The sequence below is a fragment of the Aquarana catesbeiana genome, linkage group LG04 (assembly GCF_042186555.1).
Source record: "Aquarana catesbeiana isolate 2022-GZ linkage group LG04, ASM4218655v1, whole genome shotgun sequence".
NCBI classification, from domain to species: domain Eukaryota; kingdom Metazoa; phylum Chordata; class Amphibia; order Anura; family Ranidae; genus Aquarana; species Aquarana catesbeiana.
The window spans coordinates 194,275,764-194,298,990 of NC_133327.1; the positions used below are offsets into that span (position 1 = coordinate 194,275,764).

At 39.0% G+C, this 23,227-nt stretch overlaps 1 protein-coding gene across 1 annotated transcript in view; it reads left to right on the forward strand.

Moving 5' to 3' along the window:
- Nucleotides 1-8,702: 8,702 nt before the first annotated feature.
- The window catches only part of LOC141141212 (extracellular calcium-sensing receptor-like), a 32,768-nt gene continuing 18,243 nt past the window's right edge, over nt 8,703-23,227 (forward strand). Inside the window, exons 1-4 of the mRNA XM_073628898.1 lie at nt 8,703-8,731; nt 11,302-11,475; nt 11,868-12,153; nt 21,645-22,445. Coding sequence (XP_073484999.1) covers nt 8,703-8,731; nt 11,302-11,475; nt 11,868-12,153; nt 21,645-22,445 — 1,290 coding nt within the window. The remainder of the gene's footprint in view (nt 8,732-11,301; nt 11,476-11,867; nt 12,154-21,644; nt 22,446-23,227) is intronic.

Below are 23,227 nucleotides of genomic sequence, written 5' to 3' on the forward strand. Positions count from 1 at the left end.
CCTCAAAACTTTTTGTGCTAAAGTCAAAACTTCATGAAAAATCATTTTTTTACCAAGATTTCACTGAGTCAGACTGAGCGGGGATTTTTGCAATGCAGAACTAAGATATTAGAATCCCTGGTCTGAATAATCATGTTCCTTAAATGATAGATCAAGCGTTACCAGGGAATTTAACACAGTGGAGTGGCTTCATGTTCTTGAGCAACACCAGAATAAAACTGAAAGCACAGGTATTATTGTCTCTGCATTGCCTCCTATTGCATATACTGTCCTTGGCAGATATGACTGCACACACTTTCAATGAATTTTCAAAAAAGAGTTTGTGACATGTGATGCTTGCATTTCAAAGTACTCTATAAAGTCTATGACCATGGAGTCTGCATATTTTGTGCATTTGTTTTTACCTATGGGACATTAGCAGTTCTTCAGTGGATGAAAAAAAACAATGGTTTGGATCCAACCAGAGAACTTTCTGAACTATTTAAAGCAGACAAGAAGCACTAAAGCTACAACTAACTCTGGTACATGAACTGCATGTGTTAATAGTTGGTGGTAGAAGATCTGTAAATTACAATTTTTTAATTTAAATACAATGGCTAGACACATACATCCCATCTGATCCAAGAATGTAATGTGACTAATTGGAAATTCTCATTGTAATCTGGCCAGTTCAAAGGTGGAAGCAAGGTAATAACTTTGCCATTTGCTTCTTCAATGTTAGACGAGTTGCATAAAGGACAGGGGCAATTTCCATTCCAAAGAGGACAAGCAAATGATTTCTTTGCCAAGGTTCTCTGGAACAGTGTTTCTCAACCTTTTTTTAGTCCAGGCACCCTTTAAAATTGTGGACAGCCTTGAGGCACCCCATTCTAAAATGTAGAAAAAAACTATTCTAATAGTTATACATAATGCAGCAACATCCACACACATAGGACACCCAACATTGGAGGTGATTTATTCTTTCAAAGCAAATACATCTTTGCATACTGCTACTGACTAGTATTCCAATGTTTCTCTTCTGCCTCAATTTATCTTCCTCACTCAGCTAATGTGACCCCAGTGCTGATGGAAAGGGGCAGGGGAAGGACAAATAATGATGCTGTGCAGGTGCCCCATGTCGTCGTTATCAACCGATAATGTCATTGGTCGGTAAGACGCTGGTGGCTAGAACTTTATAATGGTGCACAATGAAAACCTGTGGCTTTGTGTATTTAAAAGGAAGGCTTGATCTATCCACTGGCATATATACAATTTTTGGACAACTTTTAGGTATTTTTCCAAGGCACCCCTGAAGGCACCCCAGGATGCCTGGGCATCCTGGTTGAAAAAGGCTGCTCTAGAAGGCAATTGTCTGTCTATGGCTAGCTTATCAGTTTTACAGAAAGTTTGTTTTGTCTAATATGAAATCTCAAGCTTTGTTGTAATAATCACATTTTCTTCTTGTTTAATATTTCTGCAGACCTCAGGTGTCCCAATTTATTTTTTTACAAACATGTCTGTGTTGGCTATGGGAAGCAGATAGATTTTAGCTACCATTTTCTACTGCAAGATATAAATTGTAAAACAACATCTAATTGATTGCTATCGGGAACACACATAGTTTTCTCTTTTAGACACTTTTGATATACGACACACTATGTGAAGTAAACAAGAATAGTAGATAATTTGATCTTTAGATCTGATACTTAGCAAATTGTCAGAACACCTGAGCATCAATTTTACTTACACCGATGCAAATAATCAAGCTTGAACCTTTAGGGGATTGTGTATGTTTAACTGCCAGGAAATGAATTTGGTACAGTAACTTGAAGTGAATGCTGATTAGAGTCCTCAGTGAATTCATGTGAAACAGGGTAACTTTCATAGCACAGTGCTGCTGGGTTTTCCTGCACAGCTGCTTATCAGTGGGTCAGTGTGGGCTGAGGGAAATCTGTGCTAATATCAAGGGAAAGAAAAAGGATAAAATATCAATTACTAAAAATAGACTGCTGTGTGTGGATTTTTTTTATGTCTTGATAGAGCTAAATTACCAATTGCTGTCAATTTATCTAAGAAATAGAGTTATTTTACTAGGGTCCTATGTCAATATATTACTTACACCATTGTTAGTAAATGGTAAAGGCTAAGCCCACTTTGTAGACCAGGTTTCATGTTACACCTATATTTAAGGTGTAACATTAAGCATAGTGCATGCATCCCCAAAACCCTCCTTTACTTGAATGGCAGGATGGTTCTATGTCAATTTGGTGTGTCTATGTGTGACTCCACCCTCACAGCCATGTCAACAAGGTCTAGTATCACTCACTGAATTTGCTACCAGTCCCATCTACCACCATGTGCCGAGATTGCCCCTTCCAATTTAATGCCAGAGTCCACAGTGCAGCTCTGGCAACCGTCACTCTTCTCTGCTCCCTGATGCTTCCTGTATGTGGGCAGGCCTTCAGCATCCTGGTGTTTAATGCAGGACTGCTGGTCCTACATTGTACGTGATGATGGTAGAACACTTCAACCAGTCAAGCAGCAAATAGGCGTAGCTTCAGAAACCAGTCACATAACTGAGGATAAAACTCAAGGAAGCAAGGATTAAGAAAAAATAGTTAAACTTATACCTATGTCCCTAGACAAATTGAGAGGGAGGGGCCACTGTAAGGTTATTTTTTTTAGCTGCCCAATGCAAATTTTTTGTTACCTCTATACACCAATGAAAGTTTAATCGTTTCCCATTGAACACCAATGCACGTTCCATCCTTTCCCACTGAACCTTAATAACTGTTTAATCTCTTTCATTGCTAGTTTAATATTATTATTAAATACCACAATAACCTGATTTTTTTCCTACTAATTACTGGTGCCAGTTTAATCTTTATTCACGAATTGTCAATGGCAGATTATGCTTTCCAATGGATGCCAAGGGCAGATTTATTTAAGATGAGATCCATATGTGTATCTCAGGTTCAACCCAAATTGGGTTGCAGCAAAAAAAAAAAAAAAACATGCACAGGTAACAAATTAAAGAAGTGAATTGTATTATTCATTAATTCAATTATCATTATTATTATTAATTATTAGTATCACTATTTTACTAACAGACATACCAGCCTGGTTGTCACACCACTTCCTCAAAATCAATCTATCCAAAACCGAGCTCATGATTTTTCCTCCCATCACATGACTCTCTGTCAAGATCGATAGCACTACTATCAGATCAACCCCACTTGCCAAGGTCCTAGGTGTAATCCTGGACTCTGAACTATCCTTTCAGCCCCACGTCCAATCACTGTCCAAATATTGCCACCTCAACCTCTGCAACATCTCCAGATCTCCACAAAGCTCCTGGTTCACTCCCTGGTCATCTCTCACCTTGACTACTGCAACTCAGTCCTCCTCATGGGATTACCTTTACATAGGCTATCTGCCCTTCAGTCCATCATGACTGCTGCTGCCAGGCTCAAGCGCCTTACCAACCATTCAGTGTCTGCTACTCCTCTCTGCCAATCCCTTCACTGGCTTCCACCCACCCAACGAATTAAAAAAAAGATTATATAATATCAAAAAAAAAAAAAAAAAAAAAACGTCCACAGTGCAAGTGAAGAGATGTGCCTCCCAAGTGAACCATAAAAACATAATACATTAGTCCATAATATGTATGGCGTGATCAACTCAAATTGAATCCCAGGCGGGTAACATCACAACTACAAATCCGAATCTGAGTATGGGATGGAATACTCTTACCGACTTGGGTGGACTCACAGGCCGTTAGCGGTGAGTCAGTAAGGCTTGTACTGTCTTAAGATGGATGACAGTGTCGGGACAACTTATACACCGGAGGAGTTCCTCTTCAGATGGGGGGCCAAGATCCTGCCCCAAAGGGTCTGCACAGTCACCGTCTTTCTCAGCATGCATGGACCATATATGAAGAAAACACAAGGAGCCTCCACATGGTGTAAATCCAAAGATTATTATTCAAATAGTATTTATTAGATCACTCAAGATCATCAGGCAATCCATAGAAATTAAAAATAGGCAGAATCGATTCCAATAATAAAAGGTGAATAAAAATTGGTAAGCGTGGTAAAAGTGGCTGGGTACAGCAAAGAAACCCGACCGGTTTCGTCTAAAAAGACTTCGGCTGGGGTATATGCCATCCCGCCACCTCCACGCTTATATACATTCATAATAATGATTTCCTACACACAGCTGTTACAGCGTCATGCGCGCTGACTTCCTGAATACAAAGCGTGCGTTCCATACGAAGTCACGTATGAACATCTTAGCCAATGGGGAAACAAACTAATAGCACCGCCTCTATCCACCAAGCCTCAATGTGGATCTCGTCACGTTGTGCGCACTCCTTGAACGGAGGAGTCCGTTCCTCAGTTACTCACCCAATCAGAGTCAACGCCGCACGACGTACACACGACCTCCATCATGTGACAGCGTCTGACATCCCGATAGGTGTACATCATTGTATTATACCGGAAGTGAAACACACATCACAGAGGCTTTTGAAACGCAAATGCGTTCCACATGGATCATTGAGGGTTTCTATTAGGAAGTGATAAATTATATATCTAAACTAAATAGTGATCATTAAAATCTCCCAGAATAAATATATAAACCCAAGTTTAGAATGCTAATAGATAACCCTGTTAGTTAAACTACAATATACATTCCGGAAGTCAGCAGGCATTAAGGTTACATTATAAACAATAGAACTGGAAAAAAATTATTTTAAATTTAAAAAGGCATCTACCATTCTTGTACTAAAAAATAGTTATATGCCTCAGTACCCATCTAAATCATGTCAGATCATGGCACATAGGAGGCAATTACCCCCTAGAGAAACAAGGAGACATAATACTCATACATATTTAACAGCATGTCTCTCATAAATATGAAAAGTAAATTATATAAAATTAAATAAATCATATATGTAAAATGAGCATATCAGTGAATGTGGAACTAATCGCTAAAAATGTAAAGCTACCATACACTATTAATTAAAAGCAAAACCCGAAAGTATCTAGCACCAGTATAGCTAATTTTAATTAACCAGTATAAAGAGTAAATCTAAAAGAAAAAAAAAAAAAAAAAAATTTATGAAGAAAAATCAAGATTGGTTAATGAATGAATTGATGTCCCACTCAACGTTTAACCCATGTGGCGTAAAACATCTTAATTGGTATATCCAAAAGGTTTCAAGCTTTGATATTCCTCTTATACATGACTCCCCTCTCCAGTGGGGGATAAATTTGTCTATTATTTGGAACTTGGTGCCAGTGGGATCTCGATTGTGACAAACTAAATAATGGTTAGGAACACTATGATTAGTACGTCCTTTTTTAATAGATTTAATATGTTCATTTACCCTTATAGCAAAAGTACGAATGGTCCTCCCCACGTACTGCTTCCCACAAGGGCAAGTGATGAGATACACGATATACCTCGTAGAACATGTGACAAAGTGTTTAACAGAATAGTCTTTCCCCGTAGTGGTTGATCCGAACGTATCAATCTTCCGGGATTTGAGTGTATTATGTCTACACACCCTGCATTTTCGACAGGGAAAAAAACCCTTCATATTTTGGAAAAAAGAAGGAACGACTGGGGGGTCAGTTACATTAGGTGCAATCTGTCCCCTCAGGGACATAGCACCCCTATAAATCACCCCTGCTTGTTCAGGGAGAACTGGTCCAAGGACGATATCATTCTTTAAAACATTCCAATGCCTATGGAAGATCTCCCTAACCTGTTTGTGTTGAATTGAAAAATTCGTAAAGAAGGACCATTTATGTTTGTTTTCTACAACGGGTTTAGGTTGTTCCAAGATAAGTGAACTTCTATCTACCAAAGAGACATTATGAATTACTTCGTCAATCTCTGATGCATTATACCCTTTGTCCATAAATCTCGACTTCAGCAGATTAGCTTGATCGAAATAGTCTGTAAGCTTTGAACAATTGCGTCTAATCCACAACATTTGACTCCGGGGAATGGATTTCAGCCACGTTGCGTGATGGCAACTATCGATCGGAATGTAACCATTCCGATCTGTGGCTTTGAAAAAAGTTTTAGTGGTGAGATGGTTATCAACCACTGAAATCTCTAAATCCAGGAAGTGGATGGTCGACTGGCTGGCCTCATAAGTCAACTCTATCCCAATCTGATTGTTATTCAAGAAACGTATAAATTCATCCAGAGATTCCATACTTCCTTCCCATAGGAGGAGGATGTCGTCAATGTACCTAGCCCACAACTTCAATTGTGGTGGGTCTAGGGCATAGACGACATCCTCCTCCCACTTGGCCATAAATATATTGGCCAAGCTAGGGGCAAACTTTGCCCCCATGGCTACCCCCTTTTTTTGGAGATAAAAATCTCCACTGTACCAGAAGTAATTATGTTTGGTGGCAAAACACAATAAATCCATAATAAACCTCTTCTGAGTACCCGGAATTATACCATTCCTAGAGAGGAAAGAGTTAACCGCTTCAAATCCTACATTGTGGGGTATACAAGTATACAATGCCTTAACATCTGCTGTGGCAAGAATAAGATCCTTACTGTATGTAACATTTTCGAGTTTGGCAATGGTGTCCTTAGTGTCTCTTAAATAAGATGGTGTGGATTTCACTAACGGTTGAAGAAAAAAATCTATATATTTCCCGATACGGGATGTTATAGAATTTATGCCACTTATGATGGGGCGACCAGGAGGTTGTGTGACACTCTTATGGACTTTCGGTAAATAATAAATAATCGGAACACGTGGGGCAGCTGGGACAAGAAAACTTTTCTCTTTCTTATCAAGAATTCCCAGTTGAAAGCCAGTGTCTATCAAGTCTACCAAAGCTTTCTTAAACTCAGATGTGGGGTTTTTGGTTAGTTTAAGGTAGGTGTCTGTGTCGTCAAGAATTCTCATCATCTCCGTATGGTAGTCTGCTTTATTAAGAATGACAATCCCACCCCCCTTGTCAGCTGGACGAATGACAAGGTTCTTTCGTTCACAAAGAGACTTGAGCCCAATTTTAAGGTTGGGGTCTTTATATATTTTCTTATCAGGTAGCTTATCAAGATCTTTAAGGACTAGATCGCGAAATACTTTAATAGAAGGTGCCACTGAACATGGAGGATTGAACAGCGATGGGTTAGCAAGGCCTGAATGGACAGCATGTGACGTAATGTCAACAGTCCGAGGTCTAATAGGGTTAGACATAATATACCTTTGAATATTCAACTTTCTGATGTATTTATGTACATCTATGAAAGTTGAAAATTTATTCAATCTTTTTGGAGGTGCATATTTCAGCCCTTTATCTAGTACTGATTTTTCAGCTTTTGTTAGTTCCACATTGCTCAGATTAAAAATGCCACTGTCTTTTAGACACGTTTTCTTTTTCCTGGCGTGCCACCCCCCTCTGGTGCCGCGCCCGGATTTGGATTTCTTGAATGACTTTCCCCCTCCTTGTGAAAATCCTTCCTCAAGGGAGGTCCTGGCAGATTTTGATTGTAATTAAATGGAGATCTCATATAATATCCATCATCTCTATCAGAATAGGGATATCTGGAATATTGGTCATCATTGAATCTTCTCTCTCTCAGAGGTGAAAACCTGTTCTGCGTATGGACCGGAGTTCTCTGGGGGTATTGGTAATCCGAATATTGATCATAATGATCATTATTTCTTCTCCAGGGGGACGAGTCCTGTCTATGATGTTCATAATGTGATCTTTGGTTCTTATTTCCCCTTGCCCTACCTCTGTTGTTTCTCCCCCTTCCCCCATAGTTGGAAGTTGGGTTCTTATGTTGGGGTATGGGTGTAAAGGGTCTACCAGGTGAATGGTGTACATCGTGTTTATTAGGTACAATCCTATTCATTGATTGTTGTGAACTCAGGGGGGCTAAACTACTGATGGGTGCTTGACTTGTCTCCAGGACCGTGGTTGGTGGATTTTTATCCTGCCAATTGAACACACATCCATTCTTATAATCGCAGATGTCCCTTGTGTATTTTTTTTGTTTTTTAACCCTCTGTTCACGTTCTTCCTTTTCTAAGTGGTCTTTAAGATTTGTGGAGAGTGAATTATACTCTGCTAGTTTTTTATGTGGGAGGAGCTTGTCTCTGATTTCTTTAATTTCTGTATCTAAGGTTATTTTCCTTAGGCGCTTTTTTTCAATCAAGAACCCAAGTAAGGAGAGTCCTGCCTCGTTAAAATAACGAAACCAGGATTCGAGGTCTAGTTCACCCTGTTGGGGATGGATATTCCATCTCAAACCCCTTGGGACCAACCGCTCTTTCAAATACTGCTCAAGAAAGGCTATGTCCCATTCCAGGTGAAGCTCAGAAACCATCAGGTTTTTTAACCTTAGAAATAGTCCTCCTAATTCGGAGTCGCTATTCAAGGGTGTAAAAACACCTTCAATGTTAAATGTGCGATTACTTCGATAGTCAAAGATATCCATTATTATAATTTCAACCCTTGACTACAGAAACAAACGGAAGGCAGCAGTAATAAAGTCGGAGAAATCAACAAATAAATCAGGAAAATACCGCGCCAATCCAACAAGTCAGAACAGCAGCCAACACTACAAAACGACTAGATTTGTGCATATAAACTGTATATTAAAAGTGTAGCGCTAAAGTGAAAAAATAAATGTAAAGGTATAGGACAGAAAGGATATCTTTTTGAATGGAAAAGCAAATGACCTTATCTGATCCCAAACCTGAAAGGTATGTGTGCTATATAGTGCAGTGAATAAGGATATGACATCCAATGACAACACACCTGTGACCAAATGAAAAAGCTCTATCTTGTCAGAAAGAGCATAAAAAACGAAAAACATAAATATACTAATAAGCAATCAAAACTCATCTGTGGTGGAAAAGATTATATAATATCAAAAAAAAAAAAAAAAACGTCCACAGTGCAAGTGAAGAGATGTGCCTCCCAAGTGAACCATAAAAACATAATACATTAGTCCATAATATGTATGGCGTGATCAACTCAAATTGAATCCTAGGCGGGTAACATCACAACTACAAATCCGAATCTGAGTATGGGATGGAATACTCTTACCGACTTGGGTGGACTCACAGGCCGTTAGCGGTGAGTCAGTAAGGCTTGTACTGTCTTAAGATGGATGACAGTGTCGGGACAACTTATACACCGGAGGAGTTCCTCTTCAGATGGGGGGCCAAGATCCTGCCCCAAAGGGTCTGCACAGTCACCGTCTTTCTCAGCATGCATGGACCATATATGAAGAAAACACAAGGAGCCTCCACATGGTGTAAATCCAAAGATTATTATTCAAATAGTATTTATTAGATCACTCAAGATCATCAGGCAATCCATAGAAATTAAAAATAGGCAGAATCGATTCCAATAATAAAAGGTGAATAAAAATTGGTAAGCGTGGTAAAAGTGGCTGGGTACAGCAAAGAAACCCGACCGGTTTCAGGTATTTTCCTGATTTATCTATAGTGGAAGTTTGTGCAGGAGGGTGGAAGTCCTGGGAGCAACAGGAGATAAGCAGAGGAGGAGAAATAGCCTGCATGGTGTTATACAGGGGAAGCGTCTGTAAATATTATGTGGACATCAGTACTTCACTGCTCAACCTTTCATTCTAATTCTTAAATATGATGGCAAAGCAATTGTTCTATGGGCATCCCATATTTCCTTTCCCCCAACCAAGTTATTTCCCCAAATAAACAAAACAAAACAACGCAAATGACTGTTCATTGTCTCAGAAGTGATAGATGGAGGACTGGCAGCCGCCTAACATGGTGGATGTTAGTTACTAGTAGCAACCAAGCCCTACATATAAATAATTATTTTTCCATCCATCTATTATATCTACAACTCACTGGCCACACTAACACACCATGGGTTGTAGATCAGAAAATTATTCCTGGGTTCCCTCAAGACCTGCATATTTTTTCATGGGTTCCTCCAGGGTAAAAAGGTAGAGAAGAGCTATATTAGCCAGTTAAAGAAAATCTTGCACCTGAATAACAAAGTCAGTTAATTTAATCCTAGAACACACTGCTAGGTTTTTTTTTTTTTTCGTTAAAAAAAGACTGACAGCTCAGGTCGGAGCCGCTGTATTAACAATCTAAACTTAGTATAGTACGGCGATCTCCCCTGCTGTGCTATTGTGTTCTGACAGGGGGACCCCCCACCAGAACACTCCAGCAATTGGCTGAGAGCACTGATCAGGAGCCAGTCGGCAGACCTTTTTCAGTCATGAGCCTTCAACAGAAGGTGGTTGAATTCTGTCAGACCGGCTGCCATACACACGGGCTGAACGTCGGTCGGTTTCTATTAAACAGGCCAATGCCAGACGATATTTGGCCCGTGTGTACTAGGCTTTAGTGGGCTCATTACTTTGTTACCAACCATATCAAAGTGACACCATATAAGTCTGCCTATACTAACTGTTCAGTGCCTGTTTTCATTAAAATAGTACTACTACATGGCACTAAGTATTACTTTCAGTGTTTTTCTGTGATAATGCATGCTTTGTACACTCAACCTAGTGTGTCAGAGTGGCTGAAGTCCTTAAAGATTGAGGTAAAGAAGAAAGCACCCATCCTTACCAATGGCACTACACGCATGACTATGCTTAGAAGTATGAGAATGTTATTCATACATAGCAAAACAAAAAAGAAGACTACAAACACTTGCTTCAACATTCTAAAACTGCACAGTGCTGATTTATTGCAGCATGCTAAAAACCAAATACATAACTGATCATATTGTATATGTTTGTATAGTATCTCTATCTATCTATCTATCTGTCTATCTGTCTATCTGTCTATCTGTCTATCTGTCTATCTATCTATCTATCTATCTATCTATCTATCTATCTATCTATCTATCTATCTATCTATCTATCTATCTATCTATCTATCTATCTATCTATCTATCTATCTATCTATCTATCTATCTATCTATCTATCTATCTATCTATCTATCTATCGACTTCCCCCTTTGCACCAAGCGTAAATGAACAAGTGGTGCCTTGGTTACAGGTAAAATGTGATTTACAGAACACTTAACACACCTTTAATATTAGGATTCATTTAATTTTTGAAAAGCCTGCAGGGAATTTATTCAGTCTCATTAGCTGTTCTCAGAAGAGATACTGGTATTTCCCAGCTGTATTTTTTGTCTATAAAAAGTAAGAGCTGTGCATAAAAAGAACTTTCGTTTGTGATCTGTTAGGAGGATGATGGGCACCGCTTGTCAGAATGAATTTCAAGCAGGTATTGTTAGGGCTGAGGTTTCTTTTTTTAATAAGGACACTAGCTGAAAAGGAAATTCATCCAAGCTGCATACTAGATGGACATTTTGACCTGACAGCTGTAATTAGGAAGGGAGACGTGAATATAGGGGGAATATTTTCTGCAAACTATGTGGAATCTCATCCAGATTTATCATTCAGGAACGACCCAGAAAAACTACAATGTTCAGGGTAAGTGCTGAGATCTTATGTATATATAATAAAGATTATAATCATTAATAGTTATAAAGATTAAAGTATAGCTGCACAGGACATCGAACCAGTGTCTGCACAGATTCACAGTGAAATAAGCATATATTACACTGAAAGCGTACAAATGAATCTAAGAATGACGATACACTATTTTACTGACCCACTGACTCCCAGGGTGCACTGGACTTAATGTGTGGTCATCTGGAGATAGCTGTAGGTGCCTTCTCAAAGCTTCAGGGGTCACTTAAGCAGGTAAATGAGTGTGTTTTGTACTTTACAGTCAGTAAAAAATCAAACCACCTGCAACAGTAAATGTTCTTTCTACACATGCGCTAATAGAATGCATTATTCTAAATATGGTTTCTTTACAGGTTTAGTGTTGCAGATTTCCAGGCTGTACAAACTATGATTTTCACGATTGAAGAAATAAACAAAAGTGATACATTGCTTCCCAATATTACTGTGGGCTACAGAATATATGATGCATGTTATACCCACTTCCAGGCAACGCGGGCAGCTGTGTTATTGACCACTGGTGTTGGAGACCAGCACATGACCTGTGACAAATTTCCATTAGTACCGGTGATAGTCGGAGGCTGCTGGTCTACCCAGTCAATTGCTGTGACAAGAGTGGCGGGGCTTTTCAGAATTCCAGTGGTGATATATTAATGTTATTTTTTTAATATCTATTTATTATGCATTTTTCAATACACAGAATTCACACAGTTTAATTACAGTTATGGTCAGCTATTTATTACTAACTTTAACTTTTTAAGTTACACACTATATTGCAAAAAAGAAACATGGTTTAATTAAAAGTTGTATATTGTTCTAAAACAAGTAACAGCTGTATCAATAAACAGAACCAATACCACATTTACTTTCTTTTCTCATATTTGGAGAATATTTCCTATCCATTTAGCAGCGCTTTGCAATCTGAAGTGCAGGGTTCATGGACCCTGCACTTCAATAGCAACTTAAGGTATATAGTTAAATATCAATAGTTTAGTGAAGTAGGTATGGCCACTAAGAGTATAATGAATATCTAAATTTACTCTAATGCCGCATACACACGATCGGACATTTCAACAACAAATGTTCGATGGGAGCTTGTTGTCGGACATTCCAACCGTGTGTAGGCTCCATCAGACATTTTTTGATGGAATTTCTGACAACAAAAATTTGAGAGCTGGTTCTCAAATTTTCCAACAACAAAATCCGTTGTCGGAAATTCCGATCGTGTGTACACAATTCCAACGCACAAAATTCCATGCATGCTCAGAATCAAGCAGAAGAGCCGGACTGGCTATTGAACTTCATTTTTCTCGGCTCGTTGCACGTGTTGTACGTCGCTGCGTTCTTGATGTTCGGAATTTCCGACAACATTTTTGTGACCGTGTGTATGCAAGACAAGTTTGAGCCAACATCCATCAGAAATAAATCCAGGATTTTGTTGTCGGAATGTCCGATCGTGTGTACGCGGCAATAGAGTTATAGGCACATGTGATGGGCAAACCCCCTTGTCCCAGCACTCACTAAGCTGTCTGTTCGTACTGCAATAATATTTTGTAGTTTTCATGATATGTGTCATGTCATGTAGCAAAGAGCTTTATGTGTGTCTCCAAGTCATCAATCTCCAGACCAGGATCTGATATTGATGTGATGGCCTTACTGAAAATATTTGAAATCTGCTTGAGAAGCTATATCTCTTGAGCTGGGAGCAATACTTTGCTGTATTAGAGAGTTTTGCATTTGTTTGAAGATTAAACTTATGGAAGTATATGTGACTGCAGCTAATTGTGGATTCAGTGCGAGAACTGTAAAAATAAAAACCATGTTACAAAGTCACAAATAAAAAAGAGAGACGTTATGACACATACTAAAGCGAAAAGAAAAGAAATCATTCACAGACAATTTGCTGCAATATAAATGCAAGTAAGAAATCCACCTGAAAGGTAACCAACTCATTATTTGTTATTTCCTATTGACTGCCTTGAGATTTTATTGAGAAACGAAAACGCAGACAGATGCATGATTTTTTTAAATAATGTTCTGTACAGCAAGGAAATGATCTAACAGCTGCACAATTAATTTGCAGGCTCTCATATTACCAATGATTTGATGCCAATAGGCAAGCTCAGCGTAATCCCAATTGCCTGGAATCACCTTATGAACAGGAACTTTATCAAGTATTATATGTATTGAATACACCACAATCCTACATTTTTCCCTGCTGACATGCCATTGCTTAAAGTGTCAACCCTAAGGCCCCATTCACACCCGAGCATGGTGCATTCAGGGAGAAAGTCGTGAGATTTTACCACGTTTTTGACGCATTTTTGCCAGGATTTTGTACAGGTCAAAAGGTCACCAATGTAAAAAGCAGAAAAATGCCTGTAATGTGCTTAAAAAAAAAGTTCCAGAACTTGTTTGAGCTTCAGGCGTTTTGGGGCTTCTGGCTTCAAGAGTTTTGGAGGGGAGATGTGAACCATCTCCATAGAGAATTATTGATTTTTTTCCCCTCCAGCGTTTTGTAGCTTCAGGCTTCAAGCTACAAAATGCTCAGGTGTAAATAGGGCCTAACATTGAACTTCTCTTATTCGTTCCCTTTTAGTCTGTTAAACAGGGGCAGACTGGCTCACTGGAGAACCAGAGGAATGTCTGGTGGACCCCTAGTATATGGCTTAAAATAAGTTAAAAATACTTAGTGGAGGTCTGACATTATAGACCAATGTCCATCTCTCATTTCTACATGTAATTCTTGTCAATGCCATGTCTGCCTCTCTGCACCAGTTGTTCCACCCTCAGGGACACCAGCCATGGGAAAAAAAATCCCCTGAGAGAGTACAACATTGGGCGTGTTAGCCGGCATTACAGAAGAAAAAGCTTTGGGGATGCTTATTTCAGATGATTGCAAAATGAGCAAACAGTGTGACCAGGCAGTGGGAAAAGCAAATAGAATTCTAGTATGCATCACTAGAGGGATCACCAGTAGGAAGAAGGAGGTCCTGATTCCCTTATAAAAATCTTTAGTGAGACCTCATTTAGAATACTGTGTCCAGATCTGGAGACCTCACTTACAGAATGATATTAATAAGATAGAATGAGTTCAGATACAGGTAACAAAAATGGTGAAAGGTGCGGAAGATAAAATATATAGAGACTTTGGGAACTTAATATGTACAGTCTGGAGGAAAGAAGGGAAAGAGGAGACATGATTGAAACCTTTAAATATATCAAGGGGGTGAATAAGGTTCAGGAAGGCAGTCTTTTCAATATGAAACCAAAATCAAGAACACGACATGACCTCAAACTAACTGGAGGAAAGTTCAAAACTAATCTTAGATGTAGTATTATTTTACTGAAGGGATAGTTGATGATTGGAATAAACTACAAACAGAGGTAGTGAGACAGTCAACAGTAAACGGCTTCAAACATGCTTGGGATAGACATAAATCTATAGTCAGACAACAAGGTTAATGATTTAAAAATAAAAAACAAACAAAAAAACAAACAACCACCCCCCCCCCCCAAAAAAAAGACAAAAAAATGGGTAGACTCGATGGACTACTCAGTCTTTTTTCTGCCATCACTTTTCTATGTGTCTATGCCTCTATGTCATTTCAATCAATCTACATTGTGCACAGCTACTACATCAAGTCACTAAATGATTGACAGCTGCTTCCTGGCTGTGACCCACCACAGTTTTCCACTGTGCCTGCATCCTGCATTGTTAGGCACCAACTTACGTGACATAAGAAAAGGGAAATAAGGATTGATATCAGAACACCTGAATTTCTACTCTGATCGCAACCCGATTTAAAATCAGCTCATATAGGCATGCCCTGGAAAGTGCAGGAGACCACTGACTGGCTGTGTGACCTGGGAGTCTAGAAAGGAAGAAACACGTGGGGTGTCAGCCAGTGGCCATCTTCTCTATGTAGGTGAACCAGAGAAGCTATATATCCTCGATAATTGCTTACCAAAAACGTAACAAACTTTGTCCTGGGGCATAGTAATTATAGTATAATTCATTTGGGGGTCAGTCACTGTGTTCTCTAGTTCTGGATTGGTAATGCTGGGTTTTGTGAGATTTTTACAGCCATCTTCTTTAGTAAAGCTAATTTGAAAAAGTAAATCTCAATAATTGAATCTCTGATTAAAAATAACAAACTGTATCCTGAGGCACCGCAGGAACAGTATCATTTATTTGGGGCCCGGATGGTCAGTCACTCACTTCTGAACTGGTCATTTTGGGATTTGGGTAGACATCTTCTTCATCAAGTGAACCATTAAAGCCTAAAGTAATCCCAATTGAATAAATAATAACTGAAAAACGTAACCCTTGGCACTGTGAGACTGCTGTTATTTACTTGGCAGTCATTCACTCAACTCTGAACTGGTCATGCTGGGATCTTTAGCAGGTGAAAAGGGAAAAATTATTTTTAAAAACGATATTGTGTGAGAATGGTAAAGTCTATTGAGGGGTCACTCACTTGCACTATATAGAACTTTCTAGAAAGGATTTTTCAGCTACACAGCCAGGCACTGCTTGTAAGAATGAGCCAAAAGCTTCCTCTGCTGACTAAATACGTAATTTACAAACACAGGTACAAAGGGATGGCTGCACATTAAGTAATAAGGAGCATGGAGCTCAACCTGCAAAACAATTAAAATAACTACTATTTGCAATGACATGACAAAAATTAAATCTTTATAAATGTAGCTAGTTTTTTATGTTATATTTCACTTATTAAAACAAGTTTGCTTTATTAGAGGGCAGCCAGATATCCAGTTATCCTAGTTCCAAGAATGAGTACAGGGTACAGCCTGGGATCTGTCACTTTACAGCATTATTGCTCCTGACACAAAATGATAGATCCCAAGCCAGTTTGTTTACAAACAGAAGCCGGCTGATGATATGTCATTTAATGGTGGTATTTTGGGTTTGTTCATGTGATTTTTAAAGGGTTAACTAGTACTGTTCTGTAACTTCCCATGCAGCATTAAGGCATCCCTGAGTATGTTATTTAAAACATTTGTGTTTTTTAAATGTTGCCCTTTTAGTATTAGCATTAAAAAAGTTCCAGTAAATTGTATTTTATTTAATTATTTGCACGGGTACAATTTCCACATGGCAGTGCTCAGTTACCTTTGCACTTTTTATTTAAAAATTGCTTGCAAATTAGTCTTGAAAAAAGGCCAGAAATAAATAGCAAAATTTAGCTCCCATAGACTTCAGAGTGGATGGGTGAGAGATGCCATATGGTTGGCAGTTGTAAGCAACAGTAAATTCTAATGTATATACCGTATATGCCTTGCAAACTGCAGCACAGTTGGCTGAGGATAATATTCATTTCTAAAGAATGCCTCTCTTAAAATGTCATCGATGATTTAGTTGAGAATGAAGAATTCACTACTAAAATCGTATAGCATTTGAGATCTGTCTTACCTGTATTTTTGCACGACTATAATTTGCAGTCTACTTCATATACAAACTTTTTTATAGTTTAGTTATATAGTTTAAACTTTTTTATAGTATAGTTTTTATAGTTGCAGTCAGGGCATTTTTCAGCGGGAACGCAGTTCCGGCACCTCCAGCACTGAATGTATGTAATAACAAGGGGTGCTGGGGTGGGCTGGAGGGTCTATTGTTGCTGGAGCGGATCTATTTTTGAGTGGCGGTCTATTGTTGCTGGTGGGTCAATTATTCCTGGAAGAGATCTACTATTGATGGAGGGGGTCTATTGTTGCTGGCTGCTGGATAGTCTATTGATGCTGGCTGCTGGGAAATCTGTTGTTGCTGCTGGGTGGTATTTTGTTGTGGGGGTCCATTGTTGCTAGGGGGGTCTATTGTTTCTCAGTGAATCTATTGTTGCTGGGGGGGTCTATTGCTGCTGGCCGTGGGGAATCTATTTTACTACTTTTCTTACTATCATTAACAGATTTCATACAAATTAATTAGCACCACAAAGTTATACTTGGCATTGTACTCTCTAAAAGGGGCAGTACTGAGAGGTGGGTAGGGCATGAAACCAAGCAATGGTGCTCAGAGGTGGGTAGGGGGTGGAGATAAGAAGTGACTCAGAAGGGTGCTGTTCCTTCACCTATTCTCTGAGAAAAAAAGCCCTGGTTGCAGTATATTAAAGGGATTGTAAAGTATCATGGTTTTTCACCTTATGCATTCGTTAAGGTGAAAGACTTTCTGTGCTGCAGCTGCCCCCAGAGCTGCCCCTTTTTCTTACCTGAGCTCATCTGTTCCAGCGACATGCACGAGCCCAGCAACTCTAACCGCTGTCTGTCTTCATTTCGTTGGCTCCCGCTGCTGTCAATCAAATCCAATGACACGAGAGCGGGGGCGGGTGCCGAGTCCCGTTGCCTGTGTCAATGGATGCAGCAGCAGGACTAGGGAGCGCACCCGCACGAGTGCCCCATGGAAATCGGCTCTCCCTGGGTGCACCCGATGAAGGGGAGGATCTAGGAGCGCCGGCGGGGCACCCCAGAAGATGAGGATTGGGACTGCTCTGTGCAAAACCCTTGCACAGAGCAGGTAAGTATAACATGTTTGTTATTTTTACTTTTTTTAAAAATCAAACATTTACAACCCCTTTAAGTACTTCTTTCTCTTGCATGTACAGTATGTGTCTTGTAAAAGTCAAAAATTGTAAAAAGCAGATTAAGATCTTCATTTGTTTAGGATTTCCTGGAATCTTTTATTTTGCTGAACGCAGAGGGGGATATCAGCAGAAGGTTATTTTGGATGGTATTCTTTATAAATGTGCTCACAATTCTTCTGTTCTACAAAAATTTTGAAGCTGAGTACAAAATCTAGATAATCACACTCCCCCTAGAGGCTTAGGATATTCCTGTAACATGTCAGCAAACAGTAAAACGAAGTGTAACAAAGCCAGTAATAACTACATTATTACAAAGGTTTTAAAGGTTGACATTTAGCTGAAAAAGTTGTGGATGCTCTTGAAGAGTGGATAATCCAAAAGTTTTAGCTTTGTACCATTGGTCATTATCCTCATCATACTTAGTGACACTCGTTTGATTAAATAATGATCATTGTCATCATATTTAGCAACACTTGCTTGATCAATTACTGTGTATCTTGTTTTCCAGTCATCTTTTTCTTCTTTGTGAAATACTACACATCTTTGACGCAGGGTTGCCAACCGCCAGTGAATTTACTGACAGTTTGTAAAAATCAGTGATTTTTTTACAACTGCCAGTAAATATCAGGGGCTGATCATTTCATGCTGTGTTGACTTTTTAAGTGTAAATCAAGCAAATTACTTTGTTATAGGCATTGTCAGTGTATCCATATCATGTTTAAAATATTCACTGCAATAGTTTTCAATAGGAGTTCTGTAATTTCTCAGGTTGCCAGTAAAAAATGTGCTCCGCCAGTAAATTTTCCATGTTTTGTCAGTAAAAACACAGGAGTTGGCAACCCTGCTTTGACGTAATACACTGAGCAAGAATATACAATAATCAGTCAGAATCATTTGACTAAATATATTTTCAAGATTGCATTATAAATACAGTGTGATATATAATTTGTGTTAGGCAGTGGTATCAAAAAAAAGGCAAAGTCATTGGATGAAGACTGTGGTTGTGTTGTGCTGAAAAATTTGATGGGTTGGCAAAGTGGACCTCCAGATCATACTTTCTTCACTGGGCTTCAGGATCCCAGAACCCACAATCCCATATCCCCCCACCCCCTCCTTCCTGCTGATTCAGTAACCAGATTACTTACCGTGTACTCTTTTGCCTCTGCACTGTTATCTCCCATTTTTTTTTTTGGAAAAAAGTGGAAGAGAAACTATTGTAGTCCTGTCCTAGGGTTACAATGTAGCTCCTCCATAGACACATTACAGCCGGTGTTATCCCCCTAGGACAGGAAGTGTGTACTGGCAGGATCATGAGGGGAAAATTTAAGAAAAAAAGTCTAAAAAAACAAAAACAAATGCGGCCACTTATATTTTTAATATTGGATTTAAATACACTTAAAAATTGTTTTTTTATATTAAGGAGTTAGAGTACTGGTAAGCTAAATGAAAACTGCTCTTTTTGATGTCTTGGATCATTTTAAAGCTTGCATCTGTCCCTTTTCATCATCAGTTAATATATTATTTAAAGGATAACTCCACTTTCATGGAGAAAAAAATAGCTAATAAAGAAATAATAATATAGCATATACAATTGCGACACAAGTCATCTTGCAATTGAATGTTATTAAACATTACCTTTCCTTTTCAATCTGCAGCTAGGTAATTATCTGAAAATGCAATATGGCTACCTGGAGATGTTCTGTACACAGAATGTGTACAGAACACCCTAGAAACATAATTTCTTGCTAGTGTGATTGGCTCACTGATTTCCTCAGAAGTCTGCACTAAGATACTAAGTCTAATGCCGCATACACACGAGCGGACTTTACGGCAGACTTTGCCCGGAGGACTGGATTTCGTCAGACAATTCGATCGTGTGTGGGCTCCAGTGGACTTTGTTTTCTCAAAAGTTGGACGGACTTGGATTTGAAACATGTTTTAAATTAATCCGTCGAAATCGAGTCCGGTCGAAAAGTCCGCTCGTCTGTATGCTAGTTCGACGGACAAAAAGCCCGCTAGGGCAGCTATTGGCTACTGGCTATGAACTTCCTTGTTTTAGTTCGGTCGTACGTCATCACGTACGAATTCGACAGACTTTGGTGGACTGTGTGTAGGCAAGTCCGTTCATTCAGAAAGTCCGTCGTAAAGTACGTTGAAAAGTCCGCCACGCAAAGTCTGCCGTAAAGTCCGCTCGTGTGTATGCGGCATTAGTCAGATTTCAGGTATCCCCTACAACAAAAAATGTCATTTTTGGTGAGATAATCCTAATAGGAAATCACATCTAAAGGTATGCAGGCCCAGCAGCCTTCCTCATTAGAGCCCTGCTGGTGCCGCAGGTGATTGATAATTATGAAACAACTCCCATTAGATTCATTTTCCACATGGACGCAGAGAAACAAACAGTGATTTCTTCAGAATAACAAAAGGTAGGAATCTACAACAAAAGTTTGGTTTTCTCAACAAAAGTGGAGTTACTCTTTAACAATATTTTAATGCTTGTGATCACATTTTAAAAATGTAAACACAATTTGGATAAGACTTTGGATAAGAAACCATCAAATTAGCAGCACTTTTTACTGTATTGTATTGTGTGTACATATCTTACTCTAATGAAATTTTAAAAACAATGGGGCTAATTTATAACAACACAACACTATCTCCTGCGCTCGGGAGCTTAGTCAATGTGTAAGTAGTGTAACCAACCCTTTGGGTAAAATATGGAATGTCAACGGTCTTGCTGCCCTCCTCAGAACAATAGGTATCCTTAGAGCTGGAACATATAGAAAGAGAAGGAGGGCGCACAGACCTTGTGCATTACCAAAGATCAAATTTATTTAAATAATAAAAACAAGAGTAATACTCACAAACAAACATTTAAAAAAGGCTTAACAGTGCTCCAACAATTCGTAACTGTGTCTCTAGACACCTGCAACCTGGACCGGATGTTAGGAGGAACCAGATGGCATCGCAGACGGCTTACTCGTTATGAGGGAGTACCCCCTTCATCAGAGCCACAGCAATAGCACCTATCACTATCGCTGTGGCTCTGATGAAGAGGGTACTCCTTTGTAACGCGTAAGCCATCTGCGATGCCATCTGGTTCCTCCTAACATCTGGTCCAGGTTGCAGGTGTCTAGAGACACGGTTCTGAATTGTTGGAGCACTGTTAAGCCTTTTTTAAACGTTTGTTTGTGAGTATTACTCTTGTTTTTATTATTTTAAAAAAATGTATCTTTGGTAATGCACAAGGTCGATGTGCCCTCCTTCTCTTTCTATATGTTCTAGCTATTTTATAACAACCAGATCAAAAAATAGCACAAAATTGGAGTTACTGACAACAGCAAGTTTTCAAATTTCATCCTTCAGTTTATGGGAAGATTAAACATGAATTCTGATTGTTATGAATAGCAGCTCTCATTTTGTGTTTCCTTGTTTTTCTCTAGTTTTTAATAAAGCACCCCCCTATTTGTGTACCCTACCACATGATATATTTTCTACATTAGAAAATTAATTGTGTGTTTTGGTTTGCAGATCAGTTACTTTTCTACATGTGCTTGCTTGAGCAATAAACATGAATATCCAACTTTTCTTCGCACCATACCCAGTGACTTGTTCCAGTCCCGCGCCCTGGCACAACTGGTACAACATTTCAAATGGACATGGATAGGTCTTATTGTGGAAGATAATGACTATGGCCAAAATGCTGGAGGCATATTTAAAGATGAAGCCACAAAACTAGGTCTCTGTGTAGCATTTTATGAAATCATTCCAGCCGTTGTTACTCCCAGCAAGATTTCACAGAGTGTAAGAAAAATCCTCACACATAAAGTGAAGGTTGTGCTTATAATTGCCTCTGAACTTATCGTAGGAATAATTGTCCAGGAAGTTGTTTATGAGAACATATCAGGAATCCAGTGGATTGCTAGTGAGGCCTGGTCCACCTCAAAATATGTATATAATCACCAATTGTTTTCTAATTTTGGAGGGACAATTGGATTCGCCATACGCAGAGGGCACATTACTGGACTGAAAGATTTTCTTGCCAATACACATTTATCTCAGCAGGAAAGCAACCCACTTATTACAAATCTATGGGAACATACTTTTAACTGCTCCAATAATAATTCTGTTCACACAGGTAAAGTATCATGTACTGGATTAGAGGATTTAAATGCCTTTGCTTCCCTCTATCTAGATGTGAGCAACCTACGTACTTCATATAATGTTTACAAAGCCGTTTATGCAGTTGGTCATGGTTTGCACAGCATGATTGAAGTAAATGGATTCAAAGAGTTTCTTAAAAGCCAGAGCATCACTTTGAAGCCTTGGAAGGTAGGTTAAAAATCAGACCAAATTCAGAGAGTGATGATATAGACCTGTCTGTATTTTTTTAATTAATTATACAATGGTCACTTTTGTTAAATACTTTCTTCAGCTCTGTGTATACAAAGGGACATGGGGGAGCTCATGTCCATAATAGGGGTGGTAGTGACACAGCCCCAAATGATCCACAATGGCTTAAAAGTGATATGGTCCAGAAATACTTAGACAGAATAAAGGTGGATAAAGCACCTGGACCAGATGGCATCCACCCACAGAACCATAAAATAATTGTGTTCTGTCATTTCAAGGCCATTGTTTCTAATATTTAGGGACTCGTTAATAAATGAAATGGTACCACTGGATTGGTGTAGGGCCAATGTGGTTCCCATGTTTAAAAAGGGATCAAAGTCTTTACCAAGTAACTATAGACCTGTTAGTTTAACTTCTAAAGTTGGGATGATAGTGGAGAATTTAATAAAGACCACATAGGCAAGTTCTTGCTGGGAAAAAAATATTTTAAGCAACAGACAGCTGGATTCATGAAAAATAGAAGTTGTCAAACATACCTGATTTCTTTTTATGAGGAGGTAAGTAAAACCTTGGACAGAGAAGTGGCTGTGGATGTGGTATACTTGGATTTTGCAAAAGCATCTGACACAGTTCCCCACACACGTCTAATGTGTAAGTTAAAGTCTACAGGCTTGGAAAGATCAATTAGTAAATGAATAGAAAACTGGCTAAATGACAGAAATCAGAGAGTAGTGGTTAATAAGTCTTACTCTGAATGGTCT